The following is a 27,676-nucleotide window of genomic DNA, read 5'->3' on the forward strand; positions in this document are numbered from 1 at the left end:
TGCGGCAAAAATAATCTAGAATTAAATGTCGACAAAACGAAGGAGATGGTTGTCGACTTCAGGCGGGCGCAGCCAAAGCATACACCCCTCAACATCAGTGGCACCACAGTGGAGAGAGTGGAGAGCATAAAGTTCCTCGGTGTGTAAATTACAGACAGCCTCACCTGGTCCAGGAACACCACTGGGACCGTCAAACGGGCCCATCAGCGACTGCACTTCCTGAGGAAACTAAAACAGGCCTCACTCCCCACCAACATCCTCAGGACTTTCTACAGGGGTACGGTGGAGTCTGTACTCACGTACTGCATAAATACGTGGTACTCCACCTGCAACTGCTCGGACAGGAAGGCTCTGCAGAGAGTAGTGAGGGGAGCAGAGAGGATCATTGGCGTCTCCCTACCCTCGGTACAAGAACTGTTCCAGAACCACTGTCTGAAAAAAGCTCTGAGAATTGCTAAGGACAAACTGCACCCCCTCCACATACACCTGGATCTCCTGCCATCAGGCAAGAGATATCGAAGCATCAAAGCCCGGACTACAAGAATACTAAACAGCTTCCTACCACAGGCTGTGAGGCTGCTAAACAGTCACTCTGTACTCACAGTCACTTGATTCTGCGGCTGGCACGGACACTTTAATAACTGGCACTGGCCACTCAAATCAGCTGCCCCGGACATTTCTATGATTGGTTTATTGTATTTTAACGTTGTGTTTTACCTGCTTTTAACTATTTATACTGTTCCATCAGGGACTGGATTGTTTTTAGTGTTTATGTGTGAAATGTTTTAAATTTCATGTGCGATGCTCCGCTATTCCCTGGGAAACGTCTTTTCATTTTGCACTGTACAACTGTTGCTTGCAAGATGACAATAAAGGTTGATTGATTGATTGATTGATTGATTGATTGATTGATTGATTGATTGATTGATTGATTGATTGATTGATTGATTGATTGATAGGACAGGCAGCGTAGCGTCAATGGAGGGAAATGGACAGGCGACATTTTAGGTTGGGACCTTTCTTCATACTGGAAATTAGATAGAACCCCCCCCTATATACAGTTTAGCAGGCATGGGATTTAGAGGGAGAATAATTCTCGGAATGTCCGCACTGCCTGCAACAATTATTGCGCTGAAACTAACATACGTTTCTTATAAGGAAGATAGACACAAAAAGCTGGAGTAACTCAGTGGGTCAGACAGCATCGCTGGAGAAAAGGAATAGGTGACGTTTCGGATCAAGACCCTTAAAGTTGGCAGCAATGTCATTAGCAGTCTTTAGCTCGGGTGGATGGCTCCTGATTTATTTATTTACTTATTTATCCATTTATCTTATTATTTATTTATGCCTACTATATTCTGTTGTGCTGAAGCAAAGCAAGAATTTCATTGTCCTATCTGGGACACATGACAATAAACTCTCTTGAATCTCTTGAATCTTGAAAATGTTCCCAGCGCCACTGGTGCTGCCTGAACCACATTGCAGATGGGTCATCACCTGGTAGGCTACGCTCCTTGGATAAGAGTCCCAACTTGACTAGACCCTACCTACCCCGCCATAACATTACACGCTGCGCCCATTGAGAACTCCATTCGAATGGGTCTAAATATTGCGTGGGTCAGGGTGTGAAATGACGAACTTCGTAAGATTGGTTTCTTGGAAGAGAGTAAACGTCTCAGAAATGGTGATGGAATTTGGGTGTCATTATAAAGCTTTGAAAATTATATTTTCCAGAGACCGAAGATATACAAATGTTGGAGTGACTCAGTGGGAAAGGCACGAGAAGCCCAAGTTTATAGCTAACTACAGTTGCAATGGAAAAATATACATAAATTTTACGAAGATCTGTGCATGTAGAATTTGTGACCATCAGTTATAGAATGCAGCACTGAAACAGGCACTTCATGTCAGCGCCGACAAACAACCTCCCATTTATACTGAGCAGAAAGGAACTGCAGATGCTGGTTTACACCGAAGACAGACACAAAATGCTGGAGTAACTCAGCAGGACAGGCGACATCTCTGGGGAGAAGGAATGGGTGAAGTTTCGGGTCGAGACCCTTCTTTATATCTGACCCGAAATGTCTGCCATTCCTTCTCTCCAGAGATGCTGCCTGTCCCGCTGAGTTACTCCAGCATTTTGTGTCTGTCATATTGATACTGATCCGACTTTGTTATTTATTCCATTAGTTGGGTTTGGTTTACTGCGGTGCGGTTTTTCTGTTTAGTTCACGTGTCAGAGGTTAACAGCAATATTAAATTGGCAACCAACAAGCGCTACCCCAGAGGCGAGCCCAGGGGAAGACTAGCACTAGCAGCCTGCAGCTGCGGTCGGGGAGTAGTGTGGGACTGACGGTGGGACTGACTGTGGGACGCAGCGGCCAGGGGGAAGTTTAGATTGTTTTTAATTTTTAATTGAATTACAACCGCTACTTCGCTTTCGTCGCCGAGCGCGACGATTATGGTGCCTTTGCAATGAAGGTGACTGCAATTTAATGGGAATTCCCCAGATTTCACGGTGTTAAAGGCAGTGCTGCACACTCGCCCATGTGTGGGCTCAACGCACTGTCTATGCCGTAACCCGACAGGCATTTTCCACAAATGTTCTGAATGCACCAGCAATGTTTGTTTCTTCCTTTTGCTTGGCATATGTTTGTGAAGTGCGTCTTACTCTTGAGTGCAGTGGATTTAGTGCGGGGAGGTCAGGGTGAAGGCGTTGGCTGAGCCACCGCCACGTCTCCTTCCTTCGCCTGAGCCGCCACACTTGCCAAGACCAGACCACAAACTACGGACATCGCGCTGGATTAAGACGCGCGTTGCCCATTTCAGTAAGCACTCTTACTAGAGTGTGTAAGAGGGAACTGCAGATGCTGGTTTAAACCGAAGATAGACACAAGATGCTGGAGTAACTCAGCGGGACTGGCAGCATCTCTGGGAAGAAGGAACGGGTGACGTTTCGGGTCGAGACCCTTCTTCAGACAAACTTGGTGTAATCGCTGGAAATTTGTGTAATGACAATCTCATTTGGACTGAGATTTAGGACTAGGCATTTAACATCTGAAGAAGGGTCTCGACCCAATTTAGAAGGGTCTCGACCCGAAACTTCACCCAAGCCTTCTATCTAGAGATGCTGCCTGTCCCGCTGAGTTACTCCAGCATTTTGTGCCCATCTTCGGTGTAAACCAGCATCTGCAGTTCCTTCCTACACATGTTGTCACGCACCTTAACTGACGCAAACTGTGAGTCAATAAGGCCATTGACTAATTCAGCACAGCGGTTAGAGTTGTACCTCGAGGGACAGCAGCAAACCAGACTGCCCCGTGTTTGCTCTTTTATCCTAACACAGGCCGTGCAGCAGAGAGAGCTCAGCTTCCCAGTAGTCCACAGAGCTAAAACACTGCTGTTCCTTTCTATTCCCCACGTGTCCTCAGCAACACACGCCAGCTCAAACTTGGCAAAACATCCCGTCTGCTCTCCGCACGGCAGAAGCTGGAGCCGATATCTGGCAGCAAAGCATTCGAAAACTGAACATGCAGGACGTTAATAATTATAAAAATCGTCGGGATACGTTAATAAATAACCCTTTTGTATATATGAATAAAGCAAAGCCCCCCTTTCATATGCGAAAGGACTAGCCCTTGAATTGGGAAACAAATATTTGGGTTTTAATGTTTCTCTCGAGTTTTAAAGTGTCTCTAAAGTTTCGCAGACATCAGCAGTGAATCAAGTTTTCCGCTGGAGTTGGGAGTCCCATCTCCCTCCCCACACGCAATCACTGATTCTCCTTTCAATCTTTCACAGTTCTAGAGAAAAATTGTTGATATCTACTTCCTGGGTCTCAAAAATAAAGTGATCAAAAATGAATTGGGGGGCACGCAGACTACACAAAGCATTTAAGAAGGAACTGCAGATGCTGGAAAATCGAAGGGAGACAAAAGTGCTGGAGAAACTCAGCGGGTGCAGCTGCACAAAGCATCTCGACCCGAAACGTCATCCATTCCTTCTAAACAGAGGACCGGCTGGGTTACTCCAGCATTTTGTGTCTGTTCTCCAAGCACCAGGCAGGCAAACACGCCAGCATTGCTACAACGGTATACTTCATTCGTTGCTGTCTCTTTCACGTATACACAACAATACATCGCTCACTCGATTTCCATTTCTCAAACATCTAACAGTTTATCGGGTTTGAATTATTTGCTAGTTTATTCCCCGCTGCACTTCAGCAAGAAAGCGTCGCCTCTGTAATTACACGCTCCTCACCTCTGATATAATTGCATTTGTTCTCATCCAAGCTGGAAACAGATCCGCCCATTCTGCCAGGAGAAGAATACCGGCCGGAGCGCTAATCATAAGCGGGGTGTGAATGTGAACCTTCGGCGGAGCCACGCCAGTCCTGGACTGTCAACGAGTGAACATGCAACAGAATTCTGTATTATAATTAACTTCCTGAAAGAAGTCACCGCCTTCACCACGCCCCGTTCCTCAACTAGATCGAGTAGGCTGGCTCTTACACAAGAACGACCGTCCATCCATCGGCGAATAACTAATGACAGCTCAGCGGTATTATGTGTAAGATTGCACAATGTAGTTAAAGGATAATAGTGTGTTGAACTCAGGATTTCTGCGGTAGATTAATTTCCACCCTGGGCAGCACGTGCAAGAGGCCGAGTTCCGTGTGCTCTTATAATAGACAACATGAATTCCTGGGATAGACACAAATTGCTGGAGTAACTCAGCGAGATGGGCAGCTTCTCTGGAGAGAAGGAATTCAGATTCAGATTCAGATTCAGATTCAATTTTAATTGTCATTGTCAGTGTACAGTACGAATTGTTGACGTTTCGGCCCCAAACTAGTTTTGTTCCTCCAAGGACAAAGCTACAAATATACAACAGTCTTATGCCAGATAAGTTTATTTATGATTTTTTTTTTGGCAGGAATCAATTCTGCAACAAAATGTTTGTTTTCTCGTTTGAAACAAATGCCATGTGACAACTTTACCTACGGAAAAGGGCACAGCCCCAAATCAGTGGTGAAATTATTCAGTGGTGAAAAATTCACTGAACGGTCTCGCTGGTTACTCCAGTATTTTGTGTCTAACTTCGGTGTAAACCAGCAACTGCGGTTCCTTCCTCCGCATGAATTCCTGGTATTTGCGTCATTACATCATTTCACCACTGATTTGGGGGCTGTGCCCTTTACCGCAGGTAACCAAGTTGGCATACAGCATTTGCCAGTTTCGTGTTTCAAACGAGAAAACAAACCTTTTGTTGCAATGGATTGAATCTTGCCAAAAACTTTAATTATACATAAACTTACCTGATATAAGAAGACTGTTGTATATTTACTATCAAGCATAGCTTTGTCCTTGGAGCAACAAAACTAGTTTGGGTATCAACTGTTATTTTGTAACCTTCTCCTGGTCACCACCTGCCATCTTCCCTCAGCTGGTGAATCGGAACCCCTGCAGGCTGATCAAGACATAGCCATGCACTGTGACACAGGTAGGAGTGACCATCACATTGGCCTTGTGGGGATAAAATCTCACCTTCATGCTGAGGGCACCTTCTGTTCCAAACGGTACAGCAATGGATTCAGAAGAGATCTAGTAGCTCAAAAATTGGGAATCTATGAGATCCCATGGGTGATCAGCAGCAGTACAATTGTACCCTGTCACCTCAGAGCCCATCATATTCTGCTGGTTCCAGGAGGAATATAGAAGGGCACATTTGGAGCAGCACCAGGCACATATAACAATGAAGTGCCAACCTGTGAACCTACAAGACACAAACACATATCTGGTAAACAGCAACCACGACAGCAATGATAATTCATAGCCACGGGCAGCTTTGGAGATCAAGTCAATGGATATTTTTAAGGTGGAGATTGACAGATTCTTGAGTTATTAGTAAGGGTGTCAGGGGTTATGTGGCCAAGGCAGGAGAATGGGGTTGAGAGAAAAGGATAGATCAGCCATGATTGAATGGCAGAGTAGACTTAATGGGCCGAATGGCCTTATTCTGCTCCTAGAACCTATGAACTAATGAAAATGATCTATCTTGACTTTCTCACCAAGTTCCCAACATTACTGAAGACAGTCTTCAGCCAGGTAATATCAAGAAACGGCTGAGAACAATTGATGCAGTGAAGAGTAGGGAATCAGGCAACATCCCAGCTATAGTAACATAGACCTGCATTCCAGGACCTCTAGCCAAGCTGTTCCAGTGCAGTTACAACACTGGCATCAACATAACAACATAACAATGTAGAACATTACTCAGGTATGTCCTGTTCATAAAAAGCAGGACAATCCAATCCAGCTCACTGATTGCCCAGATTAGTCCAGATCATCACAGATCATCCCTGTCCTTCATCAAAAGTATCTACATAAAGCATGGTCTCAAGAAGGCAGCATCCATCATTAGGGATCACCACCATCTAGGCCATGCCTGGTTCTCACTGCTATTGTCAGACAGGAGGTACAGAAACCTGAAAGATTCAGGAACAGCTACTTTCCTACAATGCCAGTTTCTTGAAGCCACCCGCACAATCCTAATCCCACCTTGGCAATGGAACAACACCAACCACATCTTGCACTTCCACACTGTCAAGGGTGCTGGTGGAGGCAGATATGATAGTAGCATTTATGAGGTTTTTAGATAGACACATGGATCTGCAATAAATGGAGAGGTGTGGATCATGTGCAGGCAAACAAGATAAGTTTATCTTGGCATCATGTTTGGCACAGACTTTGTGGGCCAAAGAATTGTACTTTTCTATGTTCTATGTTAATAGAATTAAATATTATCCATAGATCAGCAAACACAACCTCAGACTTATCATTCTTCTTCTTATCGAGTCCACACACAAGATTAGAAGTGGTTCAGCCAGAGCTGAACACACTTCTCGGCATCTGCATACAATGGTCTGCCTTGTCGCTTCTTGCGCTTCTTATGTGTGGCGGTGGAAACAGGGCCGCAACGTGAACGCTCTTTCCTTGACCCCAGACTTATCATTGATGAAACAGCTAAAATTGGCATGCCGTGTGTCGTGAGGAGCTCCTTCAGTGATGGCCTGGTTAATCAATGCTTTAGAAACTGAAACAACATGTCAAACATGGAAAAGTTCATTTCTACTCCCAGCTTCTTCCCCTTTTAGAAACAATAAACACCTCAAGAACATTACCTGGGGTTATGCTTTTTACGCCCATTTTGAACACCTCCAGATTCAGGGACAGTTTATTCCCAGCTGTTATAAGGCAACGGCATCATCCTACCGACACCTAGAGAGCTGTACTGAGCTAGTATACACCTCATTGGAGACCCTTGGACTATCTTTGATCGGACTTTACTGGACTTTATCTTGCACTAAACCTTATTCATGTTATTCCCTTTATCATGTATCTAGACACTGTAAATGGCTCTATTGTAATCATGTATTGTCTTTCTGCTACTGGTTAGCACACAACAAAAGCTTTTCACTGTACCTCGGTACACATGACAATAAACTAAACTAAACTGAAACTAAATAGGCAAACAAGGCTCTAGCTAGGCACGTCCTCCCATCCATTCATCCATTGGCTCTGTCCCATATACATTGATGGCAGGTCAAATCTATTTTCATGAGGACAAACTCTCAGAAAGCTGCCAGCCTGGATGGAGATCTTGTATGGGTTCTGAAATTGTGCACCAATCAATTGGCCACAGTCCTTGCTGACATCTTTAATCTTGCACCTCAACAGCCTTCTGTCCCCATCTGCATCAGGAAACCGCCATCATTCCAGTCACCAAGATCTGCCTCAATGACTACCACCCAGCAACTCTCATGCACTGGGTATGATGATTACATACACATTGTATCAGTAACTCAGTCAAATAAAGATAGGTATAACAAATATATATTTTGGTAAAATATATATTTTTTCAGATTATTCATAAATGTATTGAGAATAATAAGTACAGTTTAGACATTTGCATATCTTGCTATATGTAGTATATACATACAATGATCAGCCAATAATAAGTGTACAGTTTACACCTTTACAAATCTTGCTATATGTAGTATATACGTACGATGATCAGCCAATATATATATGCAAGTACAATCTATATTTCTGATATTTCTGGACCACGTGGACAATAAAAACACTTATGTCAGGCTGTTGTTTATAGACTGCAGCTCAGCATTCGATACCATCATCCCCTCAAAGCTGGTTAGGAGCCCCTGCCCCTGTTCCATTATCTAAAGGGGCTCCTTGTCTTCTGCCTGCATTTCTCACCCACCATTCTAATCTTCGGACACCCTGTGCGTAGGGGAGAGGGTAGGGCCGAGGATGCCCTGGTTGGGTTGCTCCTGGGTCTGGGCAAGCTAGCCAACACGGCACTAGGCGGAAGAGGGCTCTGCCCGAGCCAGCTACCTGCCCATTTTACAGGATTAAGTCCATGCCCGGGAGGTGTTAGAGAGGGACTATGTGCTGTCCACGGGTGTCGTGGGGGATTTCTGGGACCGCTGGGCACCACGGAGGTTTGTATGTATCCTTGACAAGGAGTGTAAGATAGTTATATAATAGTTTATCGTTTGTCGTGTATTATGGTGGTGGGTTCTGTTTTTTACTGTACTGTATATATTATTTTAATATTTGAATAAATATTTTTGATTAAAAAAAAAGCTGGTGAAGAGGATGATGTGCACCAGTATGTTGTGAGGAAACCCCTAACCAAGGAAGGTAAAAAGCCCAGAACCAAAGCTCCCAAGATTCAGCACTTGGTAACTCCCGGGGTTCTGCAGCACAAACGTAGACGCATTACCCTGAAGAAACATTGTACCCATAAAAACAAGGAGGCTACAGCAGAATATGCCAGACTTCTGGCCAAGAGGATGAAGGAAGCTAAAGAGAAATGCCAGGAGCAAATTACAAAGAGGCGACGTCTTTCTTCACTGAGGGTCTCAACATCTAAAACTGAATCTAGTCAAAGGTAACATTTATTTGTTTGCTTAAACAAATTAAAGTTTTTGTTAGAAAAAAAGCTGGTTACCAAGCTCACGGAACTGGGTCTCTGCGCACCCCTCTGCATTTGGATCATCGATTTCCTCATCCACAGACCACAGTCGGTTTGAATTGGCAGAAATACTTCTTCCTCAATAACAATCAGTACAGGAGTACCTCAAGGCTGCGTGCTCAGTCCCCTGCTTTACTCACTCTATACTCATGACTGTGTAGCCGGACATAGTGCGAACTCCATCTTCAAGTTCGCCGACGACACCGCCGTTGTTGGACTAATTACAGATGATGTTGAGTCGGAGTATAGAAGTGCGATCGACCGATTGACCAAATGGTGCCAACACACAACCTGGTCCCCAATATCAGTAAAAACCAATGAACTGATTGTGGACTTTGGAATAGGATATACAATCCTGTTTATATCAATGGGACGATGGAGGAGAGAGTCAAAACCTTCAAATTCCTGGCTGTGCATATTTCCGAATATCTTTCCTGGTGCAATTGTAAATAAATCACACTGATGCAATTATAAATAAAGCACATCAACGCCTCTACTTCCTGAGAAGATTAAGGAGATTCGGTATGTCAAAGCGTTACTGCAGAACCTAACATTGTCCGTGTTTATCTTGGGCCTGGGTCTATTGAACTTCTACAGGTGTAGAGTAGTGAGCATGTTGACTGGTTGCATCATGGCTTGGTTCGGCAACTTGAATGTCCAGGAGTGGAAAAGAATGGGAAAAGTTGTGACCACTGCCCTGTCCATCACCGGCTCTGTCCTCCCCACCATCGAAGGGATTTATTGGAGTCGCTGCTTCAAAAAGGCCGCCAGCATCATCAGAGACCCACACAATTCTGGCCTCACACTCATTTCACCACTGCCATCAGGAAGAAGGTACAGGAGCCTGAAAACTGTAATGTCCAGGTTCAGGCTCAGCTTCTTCCCTTCAGCCATCAGGCTATTAAACACTGCAGCCTCAAATAAGCTCTGCACTAGAATAGACTATTATTATTATTGCACTACCATTGTTTGTTTTTTGAGTATGTGTGTACTTGTGAGTATATATATATATATCAAGAGATTTGGTTGTTGACTGAAGGAAGTCAAGAGGATGAACATAATCCTGTATTCAGCAATGCAGCTGTTGTATAGGTGGGTGACAACTTCAAGTTCCTAGGCATCCATATCATGCAACCTAACGGTGCCTTCACACTGATGCAGTGATCAAAAAGGGCATGATTGTATTTACTCTCTTCATGATCCGAGAAGATTTGGTATGTCCATGAAGCTTCTCTGGAACTCCTACAGATGCACTATATAAAGTATCCTGATGATGCATCTCAGCCTGATATGGAACTGCTCTGGTCCTGGACCACCTGAACATGCAGATAGTGGTAAACACAGATGAGTCCATCACAGGGTTGTCACTTCCTTCCATCTGGTCCATCTTCATGGTGTGTGGCATTCGGAAGGCTGGAGGTATCTTTGAGGATGCCTGTCACCTCATTCCATTTTCTCTTTTCTACATTCTGGAAGAACACGTAGGGGCTTGAAAGCCTGGATATCCAGACTAAGAACATATCTTTCCTCTGTTATTTGACTTCTGAATCAATCACCCCTTTTACATCCCAACCCAGCAGCGTTGGCATGTACTCTCCCTCTTAACTTTACCTCATTCACTTATTCTTTCATTGTACTTTATTATATTGCACGACTCTGATGATGCACAAAATCTTCAACCATCCCGCTATCTTACCCTCATATTTAATGTTGTATTTATCATTACTGAATGTACATGATTTGCTCTGTGAGCTTCATGTGAACAAAGAATTTCACTGCATACTGTGTACACGACAATAATCTCATCTACATTTGAAATTAAATGATGGGTAGAAATCTCACTTAAAATGGTTTATTTAAACACCATCCGAGTCAATGCACCTCTTCACAATATTTATACAAAAGAAAAAGCTGCACCTGCAGTTTTTCCATTGTGGAAACAAAAGACATCTCGGCCAGCAGTGTAAATGGATCACAACAGTGAACTTGCACTCGACAGATTTTATAAAGATTTTGCACAAACCCAAACTCATTTTCAACAGAAACATTTCGATGCTTGTTCATTTATGGAAATCTAAGGAAATGGTGTTGGGATCTCACTCCGTAAAATCCACAGATGGCTCAGATTTGTAGAATGAATCACAGAATGGTTAGTGTACAGAATGAGCCCACTCAGCCTCTATCCATACTAGCTCCCTTTTGAATGGTACAATTGAGCCTCTGGCAGTAGATTCTAGATCTTAATCTTATGTGAAAATAACATTATTGGCTCATTTTTCGTAATTACTTTTATTATGTATCCCCTGTTTCCACCAATCCAAAGCTGCCAACATCTGTCACTTTGTATCCAGTCTGACAGCTCAGAGGGAACAATCTGATAGCAATTAATTCAGAGTGTACATCAAAAATGTTCCAAATGATGAAGAAAATCATGACTATTAAAACCAGAATGGCACTGAAATCTGGTAGCATTTTATTGCTACTGTAGCATTTTAGTCACACAAATCAGAACCAGTCATAAGGGATGAAGAAACAAAGAACTGCAGAAGCTGGTTAATAAACAAGAGGACATAAAGTGCTGGAGTAACTCAAGTCAACTCAAGTCAAGTCAAGTCAAGTTCATTTGTCACATACACATACGAGATGTGCAGTGAAATGAAAGTGGCAATGCTCGCGGACTTTTGTGCAAAAAGACAAACAACCAAACAAACTATAAACACAATCATAACACACATATACCTTTACATAATAAATAATGGAAGGAAAAACGTTCAGTAGAGTTAGTCCCTGGTGAGATAGGCGTTTACAGTCCGAATGGCCTCTGGGAAGAAACTCCTTCTCAACCTCTCTGTTCTCACCGCATGGCAATGGAGGCGTTTGCCTGACCGTAGCAGCTGGAACAGTACGTTGCAGGGGTGGAAGGGGTCTCTCATGATATTGTTGGCTCTGGAGTTGCACCTCCTGATGTATAGTTCCTGCAGGGGGGCGAGTGAAGTTCCCATAGTGCGTTCGGCCGAACGCACTACTCTCTGCAGAGCCTTCTTGTCCTTGGCAGAGCAATTCCCAAACCAGATGGTAATGTTCCCGGACAAGATGCTTTCACCGCCGCTGCGTAGAAGCACTGGAGGATCCTCGGAGACACTCTGAATTTCCTCAATTGCCTGAGGTGGTAAAGGCGCTGCCTTTCCTTACTCATGAGTGCTGAGGCGTTTGATGCCCATGTCATATCCTCGGAGATGTGGACTCCCAGATATTTTAAACAGCTCACCCTATCCACAGGATCCCCATTTATCCTCAATGGAGTGTACGTCCTCGGATGATGTGCCCTCCTAAAGTCCATGATCAGCTCTTTCGTTTTTTTGATGTTCAAGAGGAGGCTGTTATCCTGGCACCAGAGTGCTAGATCAGCCACCTCCTCCCGGTAGGCCTTCTCGTCGTTGTCTGAAATCAGGCCCACCACCACAGTGTCATCAGCAAACTTAATTATTGAGTTGGAGCTGAACCTAGCCACACAGTCATGTGTGTACAGGGAGTACAATAGGGGGCTGAGGACGCAACCCTGGGGCGATCCTGTGCTCAGGGTAAGGGACTTCGATGTATTCCCTCCCATCTTGACTACCTGGGGCCTGGCGGTGAGAAAGTCCAGGACCCAGGCACACAGGGAGGTGTTGAGTCCCAATTCCATTAGCTTCCCGGCCAGTCTGGTGGGGACTATCGTGTTGAAGGCTGAACTGTAGTCTATGAACAGCATCCTCACGTAGCCCCCCTTCTGGCTGTCCAGATGGGAGAGAGCGGTGTGCAAGACCTGGGAGACCGCATCGTCCGTGGATCTGTTCGGACGGTATGCGAACTCAGCAGGTCAGACAGCACCTCTGGAAAACATGGATAGGTGATGTTTTGAGTCAAGATCCTACTTCAGAGAGCCTTCTTCGGAGAACCACATAAAAGATGATTCTATTCACATTGCGTCAAATCAGAATGTCACCACCATTGAAAGCTACTATGTACTTACAGTACTATAATATTGTATGACTTGATTGTACACAGATATGATATGATTTGACTGGATAACACACAAAACAAGATTTTTCAATGTATCTCACATGTGACAATAATAATAATAAACGAACTATAAATTCATAAAAACTGCCCTTTAATTATAACACACCAGAGCTTACTGTCATTGCAAACATTAATCGTATTTTGTGGCTCCTAAGGAGGAAACAGATGGAAGACAGATCATCAGCTCTCAAGTTACTGAAGCATTGAGAATTTTTTCTTAAAGCCAGTTAATCTGAAATCCAGTTGCAGTCTCAGTTCACTCCAATTCTACATGCTTCATGAAGTGTGCTTCCCACAGTTAAACCACATAGCATGCAACAGTATATTCAAATTATGCTGACAACACATTACAACCTTTATTTTAAAATACATTTAACATGCTTTATTGATTTCTTTGTGCCCAAAAATGTTCAGATATTAAGCACTAATGATGGTTAATTTCATTATTCTTAATCAAGCATTATATCCTTAAACCGCAGTTTATTGCAAACTATTCCTCTGAACTGTGTCTTAGGTTATAATTTTTGATTAATGTTTTGTTCATATTGATTAGTAATGTCCACAGTAAACTATAGATATCCCCCCCAACATTGGCAGACCTTACAGAAGGGAAAACTCTTGTTTTTAACTCCACATCCTTACCTTAAACTGACCACCATTGTATAACAGCATTGTGACATTTTAATTATTTATACTGGCCCTTTTTATTAAATCAGATTAAGACTACCTACCACTGTAATGCCAATCAATGGTGAGTTTTGGGCATTATTATCTGTTAATTTGAGCAAAATAGAATTGGATTAGTGTTACGCAATCTCATTTTATTTAGGAGTCAAAGGGTCAACTGGTACTTCATCAATAAAGTGCAATTTGAAATTAAAGGTTCCAAGAGGAAATAAATTACATAAGAACAATTATTATATTGCGTGAGGGCAACTTTGCTTCAAGTGATTTACCTTTTAATTTTCTTTAGGATTGATATCAAACCAAGGGCACTGGTGAATGAATATTGTCATAGAAACAGAATACAGTGTGTTGGAGTGCAAATGTTTTGGTCTTATCTTTGCTCATTGACGGCATCTCCTGCCTTTGAAAAGTGGCATTCAAAATTGGTTAGGAGATGTGGTAATTTAGAAACTGCCATACAGACTTCAGTAATTTAATTGTTGATTCAAGAGTGGAAACATTATTGGAACCTTTGCCAATGTGGTAATTTACTGAATTAAGAGCTTAACAAGGTTAGGAGAATCTTTGATGTAATTGCGGATATGTTGCTAGTGAAGTACATAAATTCAGACAATAAACGATACTGTCCATTTCTGTCAATGTGGTTAAAATGCAGTGGCTGTGATATATCCCATGTCAACATTGAGTCCATCAATGAACTCACCTAAAGACCCATGTCATTTGTTACGTGCAAATCTGGAAATATTATTCTCAGAAAGACCAAATCCCCAACTTTCATTATATAATTTTACAAACCAAAATACTGTGAACTTCTTCATTTTCCAATTCAGTTATTTCACATGCTGTTGCTCCAATATCTGTCATGGTTCTAACAAAATGTATCAGTATCTATTTGGTTGGATTCACCCAGCCATGATTAAAGTCCATTGTTAACGTTTAATTTTTCACCCATTCACAGCAATAATGTTCTCTCGAAGAAAATAACTAAACGAACATTATTCCATGTCAATTCAATCGCTGTCCAGGATTGTGGGATGATTATCAAATTGCAGCTATATGTATATACCTATGGAAGGGAGGCTGGGATATTATTTCTGTTTCATAGATAGTTCCAACAAAACAATGTGGGCAAGGTGGGTACATATAGAAATATCTGTTGAAGGTTGGAAAATTTAAAAATGTATAAATGTCTCCCTTATGCCGAGACCCACGTGGTAATATTTTCATATTGGATATAGCTTTTGGGCAAAATCTCTCTACACAGACTGACTCAAACACCGAGGCCGACATCCAATGCAGGCAGAATTGCTTTATTGTTGAAGGTACCATCTTTTGCAATTTACTATATCGATGAGACACCAGGCCCAAGATAAACACGGACAATGTTAGGTTCTGCAGTAACACGAAGACCTAGACGAATAATCCAAAACCCCGAGTTCAAATTCCAACATAGCTAGCTTTACAAGCGAAACATATTTCATGGTCGTGAATAAAAAGTTTTCGTAACAGTCCAGACCATCAATAAAAAGAACAAAAAAACTAATTTAATCATTCTGGTATTTTAGTTTGCAGGAGTTTGCAAAATTGGAGATCGGGTTTTCTTGGAACGTAGACGCAAAATACTGGAGTAACTCAGCCGGACAGGCAGCATCTCTGGAGAGAAGGAATGGGTAAGACGCTTCGGGTCGAGACCCTTCTTCAGACTTGGACCGAAGTGAGTGGGACGCAACCCTTTTCCAGAGGACAACAGGATGGTGAATGTTCCTGATATATATCCAGCCACGACAAGATTAACGTGTGTGGACTTCATTCTAATGTGTCAATGGTCCTGATTCTTCACCAACATCAGCACCAAGTTGACTCTGTGCAAAGTTTTACGTAAAGTGATGGGAACATATTTAACGCGCCATCCTACAAATGGAAGAAACGCTTTCCTTACCTCCAACACTAACATGGAAACAAATCGATCGTCTGTCATCAACTGTAATAAAAATACAATATTTCAATTGTTGCAGTTTGGTAGTAATATTTAATTAGAACCAAGATACCTGCAAAAAACAAAACCGCCTCCTCTTATCTTCTAGTTAAATTCGAAACGAGATTCTATATGCAAGCCCATATAAATTGAATCTACAGAGGATATTATAATTCCTGCAAAATTTCCAGTGTATTTCCCCTCCCCTCCCCCCATAAAAGCAAGAAAGTATGACAATAAACTCTCTTGAATCTGGAAGTAACGTATAAAGGTATTGTAGATCACTAAATTCAAAGCCGTAAAACAAAGCCGGGAATAACAATGATGATGATCCAGCCCATCGTTATAAGCACTGCGTTGCTTTTTTTGTTGTAATGCATAAGTTATAACCGTGGATGCAGAAAGAGAGAGGAGTTATATTCCAAATACTGATTGCTTTCCCAATGTCCATTGCGGAGACTCGCCATATTGCAAGTGGCTTGGTGCTTCGGGGCTGTTTACATCGCGGGAGGGAGGGAGGGAGGGGGAAAGTGCGGGCAGATCGAGCGGTGCCGGTCCCCTGTGTCTAAGGACGGTGAGTGTGTGGTGAGCGGCGGGTGGGCCGGTGTGGCTGGCGGGCTCGGCCCGGCCCCGTGCTGTGCTGGCGCGGCGAGTGTGGGAGAAAGCGGCGGGGCTGTGATTGTCGGTGCCCCGGGTGCGCGGTACTGCGGCCGGCCGCCGCGCAGCCGCTGATCCGGCTCGACATGGCTCTCGTATTCCTTCAACAATGTCTAGATTTCAGAAAAAGCCACGCATCTATTCCTGTGACCAGTTCGGGTTTGTATCCAGTAAATAGGACGTTGGGGCGCGGGGGTCGGTGTTAGAATCACTTTTCTTTTCTCCCCGCTTTGTGTGCGTGTGTGTGGGTCCCTGTCGCTGTGGGTTAATTGCTCGGTGTGTGAGTGAGTGTGAGGTGTTCGCATCCCAGTCGGTGATTTTCTTTCTGAGCTGTATTTGAGCCGGGGCGTTTATACTGCTGGTTGTAGGGTTAACTGACTGACCGCCACAATCCTCTCGCCAATGCCATTACGCTGCGTTGCTGCAGCTTGAACTTATAATTATTGTGTGTGTGTGTGTGTGTGTGTGTAAAACACATTACTCACAAGTAAGTCCTGGCTCCCTCCTCCCGCCAGTACACATTGGCTGCTTGTTTCTGTGTGGGCGAACCCTGATTTGTCAAGGACGCCGTCAGTCTTGCAGAAGCTGCCGTATTGTTGTTTTATGAAGGGCAAATCTCTACATTGTCACTGCTCCTGTCCAAATATTTTGTCCCCTCGTCCTTATCGCGTTACAGTTTTTTTTGTCTATATTACATTTGCTTATTACACCACAAATCTGAGGATTCGCCGATATTACTTATTGGCACTCTTTACCGCTTAAATGCAATATGTACATTACGTGCTTTCTTCAAAACAGTATGTGTTCCATCTAATGCCTGGTCTAGTGTTCCAGCCAGCGGCATTTCTGAGCCACTGGAAGGCTACACTGAGCCTTTATGTACTGGGTCTGATGGAGTGCCCAGTGAACTGCCCCGAGTGGAGTGCACACTTCTCACAGTTCAGCTTTCAGCTTTCACAAATTCATATTGACCCGTGTAGGACCATCCTGACAAGACACAGAAGAACACACTGGTCTAGTTGGCGTGATAATTCAGAATATAATTCTTATATATAGTCTGAAGAAGGGTCTCAACCCAAAATGTCACCCATCCCTTCTCTCCAGAGATGCTGCCTTTTTGTGTCTATCTTTGGCGTTATAAACATTTTGATTTAAAATAGTGATGGAAGATGAGTGTACAGGATTCGGACAGAAGTAAACAAATGGTGGCAAGGATAGTAAAGCATCTTGGTATCATTCAACAATCAGTTTATTAGAAGGTAGATACAAAATGCTGGAGTAACTCAGCGGGACAGGCAGCATCTCTGGAGAGAAGGAATGGGTGACCAGCATCTGCAGTTCTTTCTTACACAAACAGATTATTAGATTTGTGAATTAGCCATGCTAGTTCTTAGTAGTTAATTCAAGCTTTTGAATGGGTCAATTTGATGACAATGAACTTTTTTCTTATTAATGGGAGGAGAATTGAAGTAAAGCTCCATTTCAAAAATACACCAATTAAAATGGAATTTCAATATTTATCAATTGGGACACCCAACATTAATCCACTCTCTAGGGTGGCGTTGGAACTGTATGGGATATGGCATTCATGGATTGGCTAGTCTTAGTCAAAACAGCACTGACAATTTGACATCTGTAGAATTACTAAAGTAGGGAAAGGAGAGAAATAAAATTAGCTATCATTCTTGTTGCTCGTCTGTGCTGTGAGGGTGAATGTTCCTGGATGCTGATTGGGGTCATAAATAGATGTTATCTGTTAATCCCATTAACAATTGATTAGGGCTACCACCTCAACTCTTTTAAATTGTAAATTTATCAATCGCGGTGCAATTGTAGTTGTCAACTTAACCATTAGATTTAGCTAACCACAAAATTAAACAACTCCATTTATTTTTTGTTCATGTATTGATGAACATTTCCTATCACATACCAACATGCAATAGGAACAGCAAAGAGCCTGTGTTCAATTCTGAACAGTGCAGTATGTATAGAATTTGGAACTATTAACTGGAATGGTGAAAAAGCATTGGCAACTCGAACAGCGGAAACATTTTAAAACATTTTTAAACATTCACCTTGTTCATGAAGATCAATTGCTTTATGAGATGCCGGATTGTTTGTTTGTGCCCATTGGATTATTTTCTGTCATTGGTTTCTAGCTTTCAGAAAGCCGAGAGAAAATGGGGAAACTTGGTCAGATTAACGCTTTTTAACTTTTATAATGCTGTAAAAATATGTTACTCGCTAAACGTTAATAAGAATCAAGCTTGCTGAAATCCTGCCTAATAAATTTAACCTGGCAGTGATTTCTTGCACATAATTGGAAAGAACCAGGCAGCATTCAGGTATTTCAGTCAGGAGCTTTCCACAAATATAAAGCTGTTGTAATTTTTATCATAAGTTTCAACATAGAAAACAGTCTTTTCAGCTGTAACCATTTATTGTGCTTTAATAGCAATTGCTTCAAATTCATTTGGGGATAAAACTGAGTTCAAACTAATAAATAAACTTAGGGTTTGTGCAGAGAAAGGAATTATCTTTCAAGAGTGATCATGGCATGGAATTCATTTCAGGGTAGTGTAGTGTGGGTGAAATACCATTAAACTTTATATTATGCTTCAGTAAGAAGCAATTGATCGTTTTGTTCTTTTGTAATTCTAATTTTTTCCTCCACTTCAAATATTATCTCTGTTTTGATATGAGAGATTAAGTCTTGACATCACCTACTTTCTTCATTCATTCTTCTACTTCCATTCACTACTACCTCAATTGGAGATCTTTAAAATATTTAGAAGCAGTGTTTTGGTGAGGTGTTGGGAGAAATATTGTGGATACATGGGCCAATTGGCCTTCCCCTCTATAATTATCTTATGATCTTGTAATCGTAGCACAACAATATGCAGGCTTGTTTTCTTTCCAAGCAACTTATTTAATTACAATGCCTGTCTGGGGACTGGGTGGCACAATTGCTTTGAAGATTTAACTCTGCCCTATTTCTGTCTTGACCAATTGATAGGAAGCCCATACTTCCTGTTGGTTGCAGAGTCCTCTTTATGAAATGAACCTGTGCATCCTCAACCTAAACTACCAAGTAGCACCATAACACGTCCATGGCATCAATCAACTGACATTAGATGCACAGAGTCTCTTGCCCAGAATAGGTGAATCGAGAACCAGAGGACATAGGTTTAAGGTGAAGGGGAAAAGATTTAATAGGAATCTGAGGGGTAACTTTTTCACACAAAGGATGGTAGATGTATGGAATAAACTGCCAGAGGAGATAGTTGAGGTAGAGACTATCCCAATATTTAAGAAACAGTTAGACAGGTACATGAATAGGACAGGATTATAGGGGTATGGACCAAATGCGGGCAGGTGGGATTATTGTAGCAGGGACATGTTGGCCAGTGTGGGCAAGTTGGACCGAAGGGCCTGTTTCCACGCTGTATCACTCTATCACTAATGCTACACTGACAATTCATCTCGGTGGCTGGCATGGTTGGTGACAATGACAGAGGAAGCTATTTTCTGTAGATTGGGGTAAAGATGGATTGATGAGCAAATCTGAGGTCTTTGTCCTATATTTGATAATTCAAGGAACAAAAGTTGAAGATATTCCTTTGAACTCTGCCACATACAGCAGCTGTACCATTAATTGTATTTAAATAGTACGTACATATATGAAACTGGAAACCCTTTGTACAAATAATTACAGTGATGCTGATCCCTGTTTATAATCCTATTGCACCTTTGGGGATGAATTTATTCTTTACTATTACTGGGAGGGTAACTGTTTGACTGATTGGGTCTGTAAGAAATTTGTTTAGATGATGAAGAATGTAAAATAAAACGTAACAAAATTCTCTGAAACTTTATCTCTTTAAAAAATGTTTTTTTAAATATACATTTCTGTCCAAGCTTTTAGTTATTTGTCATCATACCCCCTTGAATGCCCTAGTGTGAAATTTTGTTATATAACTCTCCTGCGAAGAAGTGATCTGATCAGATATAAAATATAAAACCTGAACTGATCACAGCAAGTCCAAGCCCAAGTCTAACTGTCACCATGAATACAGTAATCCCAAGCTTTCTGCAGCATGGAACCTGCCTTGTCAGAGTGGCTGGCACTTGCATTTCTGATGCATGGTGTCAAGTACTATAATAAAATTCACTGTGCATTCAAAACATAATTCAGTCCTGTCAAAGCTCAGGGTGTGCTTTGAAGTCGCAGAAATATTTTAATTTGGTAAAGGTATTATGCGAATGCAGTTATTATTGTTTGCTTATTATTATTGCTTCCAGCACAAATGTCAACGATTTGGTTTGCTGTATTGTGAACTATCCACTCAGATGTAAGTAGGTAGAATGGTCATAGTCTGGTGCCTAATCTCCTGGCTGTGAAAAGTGTTAATATAATACACAAAGAAGAGAATTGAACAAAGTTAGAAATACTGGCACAAAAGCAGTGCTGGTATGTTCCTTATTATGTTTACATTGCAAAGCTAGAGCAGTTTTTTAACAATCTCTTAGTGTCTTCAAATGCTGCCTCCTTTACACCCCAGGTCTGAATTTGCTGTGTGGCAAACATTGCCCTTCTTTGCAAATAGTAATTGCTGATGTCTAATTTGGAGCCCATCTCTGTGATGGTTGAGAGAGGCCTTGCCTAGACAGGTCAGTGATTGGTGGAACAGTATATTTGCCTTGTAAAAACTATATCTTTATTTCAAAAATAAATTTATTCAGAATAAAAAATACATACAAAACAAAAACTGTGCAAAAACTCTTCATACATTCTCACTATCTGTACATTCAGTAATGTCATACTTAGTAGAGTTCACACCTATCTTTAAAAAAAACACCCATGTCACTCATGAGGCCCAATGCGATGATATCTCTTCCCTTGTTTTTGACGGGTTTCCTCATCAATCTCTGCCCCTCAATGTCACGGGCTTGCGATAACCACTTGGTATGTAGGATACCCTTGCATCTGGTGCCACTTTAGCTACCATCTCTGCACGCACTTTAGATAGAGCAAGAGAGCATTGTTTACTAGAGAGCTAGTGCAATGCACAAAGTAACATGTTTATTCCCTGGCTCAGTGAAGGAAACATTTTGAATGTGATTATGGTTGTTGATCTGATTAGAGTTGTGGAGGGAATCAAGAACCAGAGGACACAGGTTTAAGGTGAGAGGGAAAATATTTAATAGGAACCTGTGAGGCACCTTTTTCACACACATGGTCGTGTGTACATGGAACGAGCTGCCAGAAGAGGTTGTTAAGCCAGGTACCATATTAAAGATATTTGGACAGGTACAAGGACTGGAGCAGTTAGAATTTAGTTTAGGGTTTAGAGATACTGTGCGGAAAAAGCCCCTTCGGTTCATTGAGTCAGCGGCGACCAGCAAACCCCGCACACCAATACCATCCTACTGGGAACACACTAGGGACAATTTACAATTATACCAAGCCAATCAACCTACAAACCTCTATGTCTTTGGAGTGTGGGTGGAAAAACAGGAGATCACGGAGAAAACCTACGCAGGTCACGGGGAGAACGTAGAAGCTCCGAACAGACAAGAACTGTAGTCACGATCGAACCCGGGTAAGGCTGTAAGGCAGCAACTCTACCGCTGCACCAGAGGGATGTAGCACATGGGACTAGTGTGGATGGGGATGTCGGTCACCATGGGCAAGTTGGGCCGAAGGTCCCACTTCCGTGCTGTATGCCTCAATGACTGTGGGCTGGTGAGAGATTTATTGAGTGGATGGCTGGGCTATATCATTACTTTCACAATTGTGTATTCGCCTGATTTTATTTTATTTTTAATACCGAACCACAGTTTACAGTTGTTCCTATTGGGAAAATACTGAATGTCACTTGGGATAGTGGTGATAAAATTAATGCTCTTGCAATACTTGCAAAGACTTCAGCTTACTCCAATAATATTGTGCTTATAAAATAGCTTTCATTGTTATTAAAAAAAGAATGTTCAGTTGGATAAAGGGAACCAGTAGGTTCTGTGTGGAGTCAAATTCTAGTTCCTCTAGTTCGATATTCTGGTATGGTCAGGGCAAATTTTCTGGAATATTCAGTGTTGTGTAGGAAGGAACTGCAAATGCTGGTTTAAACCAAAGATAGACACTAAAAGCTGCAGCAAATCAGCAGGTCAGACAGCGCCTTTGGAGAAAAGGAATAGGTGATGTTTTGGATCGAGTCTGAAGGAAGGTCTCGACCCGAAATGTCACCTATTCCTTCTCTCCAGAGATGCTATCTGACTTGCTGATTGACTCCAACTTTTTGTGTCTATCAGTGTTATTCCTGTTAGAGTTTTAACTCACTTATTCACTTACAAATTGAAAGAGTACACATCAACTTTTTCCTGAGGAGCTGGATGCCAAAATATCAATTGTCCAAAGTTGAATACTGGATAAAGGGAACCAGTAGGATTATCAATTTTAACAGAATTTGGATTTCCAGAAGGCTTTTGGTGAAGTATCTCAAAAGGTTACTGTGCAAGATGAGAGTACAAAGGTAGACAAAAATGCTGCAGAAACTCAGCGGATGAGGCAGCATCTATGGAGCGAAGGAAATAGAGTGAAGAAGGGTTTTGGGTCGACACCCTTCAGACTGAAGAAGGGTTTCGACCTGAAATGTTGCCTATTTCCTTTGCTCCATAGATGCTGCCTCACCCGCTGAGTTTCTCCAGCTTTTTTGTCTACCTTTGATTTTCCAGCATCTGCAGTTCCTTCTTAAACATAAGAGTACAAAGGTTGGGGCAATAGATGTGGGAGTGGATTATTAACAGATATGTGACATTTTTTTTTGGATCGATGATATATCATGGGTCATTGCTGAGGCCTCCATTGTTTATTATTTTTATTGCCGAATTGGATGAAGGCAAGGCAAGGCAAGGCAACTTTATTTATATAGCACATTTCATACACGAGGCAGACTCAAAGTGCTTCACATAAAAACATGTCATACAATAAATGAAATAATAAAATGAAATAAAATAGAACTAAAAGAAAAGAAAAGCAAAATTAAAAATGCATTATAAAAAGTGCAAAAGTTAAAAGTGCAATGTAGTTAAGATTTAGCTGAAAGCTAAAGTAAACATAAAAGTTTTCAGTCTTGTTTTAAAAGTGGTCAAAGTTGAGGCAAGTCTTAAATCTTCAGGAAGTTTATTCCAGCTATGTGTTGCATAGTAACTAAATCCTGCTTTCCCATGTTTTGTATTTACTCTGGGAATCACTAGCAGATTGGTTTCATAAGGTCTTAGCGGTCTAGAAGGCTTATATAGTGGAAGCATGTCAGTGATATACTTTGGCCCTAAACCATGTAGTGATTTATAGGTGAGCAGCAGGATTTTAAAATCAATTCTCTGACATACAGGGAGCCAATGTAAGGATTTAAGAATTGGTGTAATATGCTCAAATTTTTTGGTCTTTGTTAGAACTCTAGCAACAGCGTTCTGAACAAGCTGTAGCTGCCTGACAGTTTTTTTTGGAAGACCTGCAAGGAGACCGTTGCAATAATCTAGCCTACTATTAATAAAGGCATGTACAAGTTTTTCTAAATCTTGAGCTGACATGAGTCCTCTTAATCTTGCTATGTTTTTGAGGTGATAGTAGGCCGATTTTGTTACTGATTTGATGTGACTGTCGAAATTTAAATCTGAATCCATAATGACCCCAAGATTTCTGGCTTTGTTTGAAGTTTTCAGGGACAGAGAGTGAAGGTGTTGGGTTACTTTAAGCCTTTCTTTTTTAGCACCAAAAACAATTATCTCAGTTTTGTCCTTATTTAGTTGGAGAAAATTTTGGCACATCCAGTCTTTGACTTGCTCAATGCACTGGAACAACAGATCTATGGGGCGATAGTCATTTGGTGATAGCGCTACATAGATTTGAGTGTCATCGGCATAGCAGTGGTGGTCAATATTATTATATCGCATGATTTGCCCTAGTGGGAGCATGTAGATGTTGAATAAAGAGGGCCCTAAGATCGAACCTTGCGGTACTCCACACGTCACGTTGGTTGGTTCTGATACAAAGTCGCCAATGGAAACAAAATAGTTCCTATCTTGTAAATATGACCTGAACCAACTTAAGACTGTGCCTGAGAGCCCCACCCATTTTTCCAACCTGTCCAAAAGTATTGAGTGATCAACAGTGTCGAATGCAGCACTGAGATCTAATAGCATTAATATTGAAACTTTGCCAGAGTCTCATGAAGGGTCTTAGTATGCTGTCGTCAAAGCTATTGATTATGCAAAGATAGAAGGGATAGCAAATTATGAGGAGGACACAAAGAGTCTTCAAAGGGATATTGATAGATTATGTGAGTGGGTAAAAACACTGGCTGGTTGGTGTATAATGTGGGATAAGTGAGAAGTGGGATATATTTTGCACTGTAACCCTTTGGGATACTTCACCAAAAACTTTCTGGAAATCCAAATTGTGTTCAAACGGAAGATCCTACTGGTTCCCTTTATCCAGCATTCAACTTTGGACAATTGATATTTTGGCATCCAGCTCCCCAGGAAAAGATTGATGTGCGCTCTTTAAAATTGTAAGTGAATTTTGAAGGAACAATGTAAAAGCAAATTTATTATTTAAGTAAACTGAAGTCACAAATCTCAACCCTTGACCATCCCCAAATTCTGTGACTCTTAGACTCTTACCAAGGCACAGTGGCACAACGGTAGAGTTGCTGCCTTACATTGCCAGAGACCCAGGTTCGATTCTCACTACAGGTGCTGTCTGTATGGAGTTTGCACATTCTCCTGGTGAACACGTGGGTTTTCTTTGGGTGCTTGGTTTCCTCCCATGCTTCAAAGACATGCAGGGTTGTAGGTTAATTGGCTTCTGTAAAATGTCCCTCGTGTGTAGGATAGAACTAGTGTATGGGTGACCGCTGGTTGGCGAGGACTCAGTGGGCTGAAGGGCCTGTTTCCACTCTGTAACACTAAACTAAGCTAAACTAGACATCCTCCTCTATCTTTCCTCTTATTACCAACGTGTATCATCAGCTAGTCCTATCGGTTCCAGTTTAACAATCTGTGGTGAAGTTCGTTACTGATGGGTGATTTAGATAATAGACCGTTTCTAAGAGGATATCGAGGAAGCCTTATTCTGCATTTCTGTAGTTTTTAGATGAAAATACTGATACATGTAAAACAAGGCATTAAGCCAATCTTTGTTTTGTTGCAGTTAATTTATTTTTTACTCCAGTGCAACAGTTTTTGTTCAAATACAAACAGAATCAGTAGGCATGCTAGATCAGAGCAAAGGTGTTAGAAAATCCTTGCAGAACGATGTCTTATTCCATTTTATTATGGGATCGGGTGAGCCTTCACAGCTATGTTATCCGTCAAGTTCAGAGTTGGTTGATTTCATGTGCCAGTATAGATGCATCTCATAAAGCAAAGAAAACAAGCTTTATGGGATTCTATTCTTGCATCTCGTTGGCTATCTCATCTGTGCACTAATTGTGATGTTTCTAAGATATAAACTAATTAGGAAAATCTTTTGGTAGGAGCAGTATGATCTCGGTGTTTTTGTGGGAGTTTTGTTGCCAATATAGAAAGAGTAATTTTTAAACTGTCATATTTGATTATATGTTGCATGGCTGAATTCCAGCAAGCCCAATGTGCCCGATAGGAGTTCACTGGGGAGGCAATGGGAAATATTTCATGTGTTCATTATTCATTGTAAGATTGTGAAATGCCAGAATAAAGGTCACTGATGCTGAATTTCACCCCAGCCACCAAGCAGGTTTACATAGCAACCCCTCGCTCCTGCTACCTCCACTCATTAATTTCTGGTTTGAAGAGAGATCTAGGAATGTAAAGTTGCATATTTGGACAATTTTAGATGTTTTAACTGTATTATCTTCGAAGGTACTTTTTAACCTTGTATTTGTTGACATGCCATTTTTAAGTCGGATCATTTTTTGGATTCGAGGCAGGCTGCGGACTTTAGTGCGGAGTGTAGGCTGACTCTTCACAGACCCATTGAGACAATGCTATATTGTTGGATATGCTTGGGTTGTTGTGGAAAAGTCCTGTGTGCTAGTTTGGAAGGAAATCCGATTTTCCAAGGGGAGCAGGTTTTGATACATTCATAGTCAGTCATACAGCATAGAAATAGGCCCATTGGCCCACCACGTCCATTCTGACCAGCATGTGTCTGTCAGTCTGAAGGGTCCTGACCTCCAATGTTTTCTGCTAGGTTCCCTTCATAGATGCTGCCTGGCCTGCCGAATTCCACAAGCAGTTTTTTTTTTTTTTTGCTCAATATTTCAGCATCTGCAGTCTCTACTCTCCAATAATCTACCTGTCCCGTTTATCAGCGCCTGTGTCTGCAGCCTGCTATGCTTGGTGATTCATTGCTTGTCCAAATGTTTCTTAAATATTGTGGGAGTATCTGCCTCCACCACTGTCTCAGACAGCGCATTCCAGTTCGTATCCTGCTTAGCGAACCTTCTTTGGGAACCTAATTAACTGTTGGGAGTATTTAGAATATTCAACGGATGTAATTTACAGCTTTGTTTATGTTATGCATTTTGTTCGTAATTGGTCCATGGACATCTAAAAAGGCATCCTGCTCTTCCTGGTGTAGAGACATATGCTGTTAAAAGATGTGCTTTTAGCTGCTATGTCTCCTGACAATACATACAAAAGGAGGTGCTGGTAGTTTGACTTTTTTTTAATTAACCTCAATTGACATACTTGTAGCAGCTTGTGCAGATGGCTCCTGTACCGTCCTTTGTCAACCAACAGATACATTTAAAAATGTGCACATCTTGCACATGCATAGTTGTTAAAAAATGAAAGATAAACACAAAATGCTGGAGTAACTCAGCGGAACAGTCAGTAATGGAACTCAATATTACCTTTGTGTCTATCTTCGGTTTAAACCAGCAGTTCCATCCTACACAATGTTATTTAAGATGGCAGGGCAAGCAAGGTAGCTTCTGAAACAGGGATTGGGAGATGTAGAACTCATTCTTCAGGAGCTTGCAGACAGCACAAATAGCAATGTAATACAGCAGCGCCACTTGTATCTATGTTTCCAGCTAATCAAGAATAAGAGTCTGCTGTTCGGGCAATATCTACCACATTCTGCTTGCTGCATACCATGTAAGACCAGTGACACATTGGACAGAAAGAAAATGTTCTGGAGACTACACTTTAATGCAACGTAAATAAGATCAGCTGGTAGTGATGAATAAT

General features: G+C 41.7%; 2 protein-coding genes and 1 long non-coding RNA gene across 8 annotated transcripts in view; 1 reads left to right on the top strand and 2 right to left on the bottom strand.

Annotated features, from left to right (window-relative positions):
• niban1 (niban apoptosis regulator 1) overlaps nucleotides 1-4,435 on the bottom strand; it is a 90,043-nt gene extending 85,608 nt beyond the window's left edge. Inside the window, exon 1 of the mRNA XM_033028158.1 lies at nucleotides 4,261-4,435. Within this exon, the coding sequence (XP_032884049.1) occupies nucleotides 4,261-4,312 (52 nt within the window). The 5' untranslated portion in view covers nucleotides 4,313-4,435. The remainder of the gene's footprint in view (nucleotides 1-4,260) is intronic.
• An 8,758-nt stretch (nucleotides 4,436-13,193) lies between these two features.
• On the bottom strand, nucleotides 13,194-17,103 carry LOC116977594. Its single transcript, XR_004413255.1, has 2 exons — nucleotides 16,924-17,103; nucleotides 13,194-15,787 (listed from the first exon to the last, which is right to left on the bottom strand). It is a non-coding gene; the product is annotated as an uncharacterized LOC116977594 (long non-coding RNA).
• rnf2 (ring finger protein 2) overlaps nucleotides 16,035-27,676 on the top strand; it is a 51,628-nt gene continuing 39,986 nt past the window's right edge. The window contains exon 1 of one of the 6 annotated variants that reach the window (XM_033028162.1): nucleotides 16,035-16,052. The gene's annotated coding sequence lies outside the window, so the exon portion shown is untranslated. Of the gene's footprint in view, nucleotides 16,053-16,224; nucleotides 16,356-16,484; nucleotides 16,598-27,676 lie in introns of those variants that run through there. The other 5 variants (XM_033028164.1, XM_033028160.1, XM_033028159.1 and 2 more) reach the window with 5 other exon arrangements.

This window comes from Amblyraja radiata, chromosome 10, assembly GCF_010909765.2.
Source record: "Amblyraja radiata isolate CabotCenter1 chromosome 10, sAmbRad1.1.pri, whole genome shotgun sequence".
Classification (NCBI taxonomy): Eukaryota; Metazoa; Chordata; class Chondrichthyes; order Rajiformes; family Rajidae; genus Amblyraja; species Amblyraja radiata.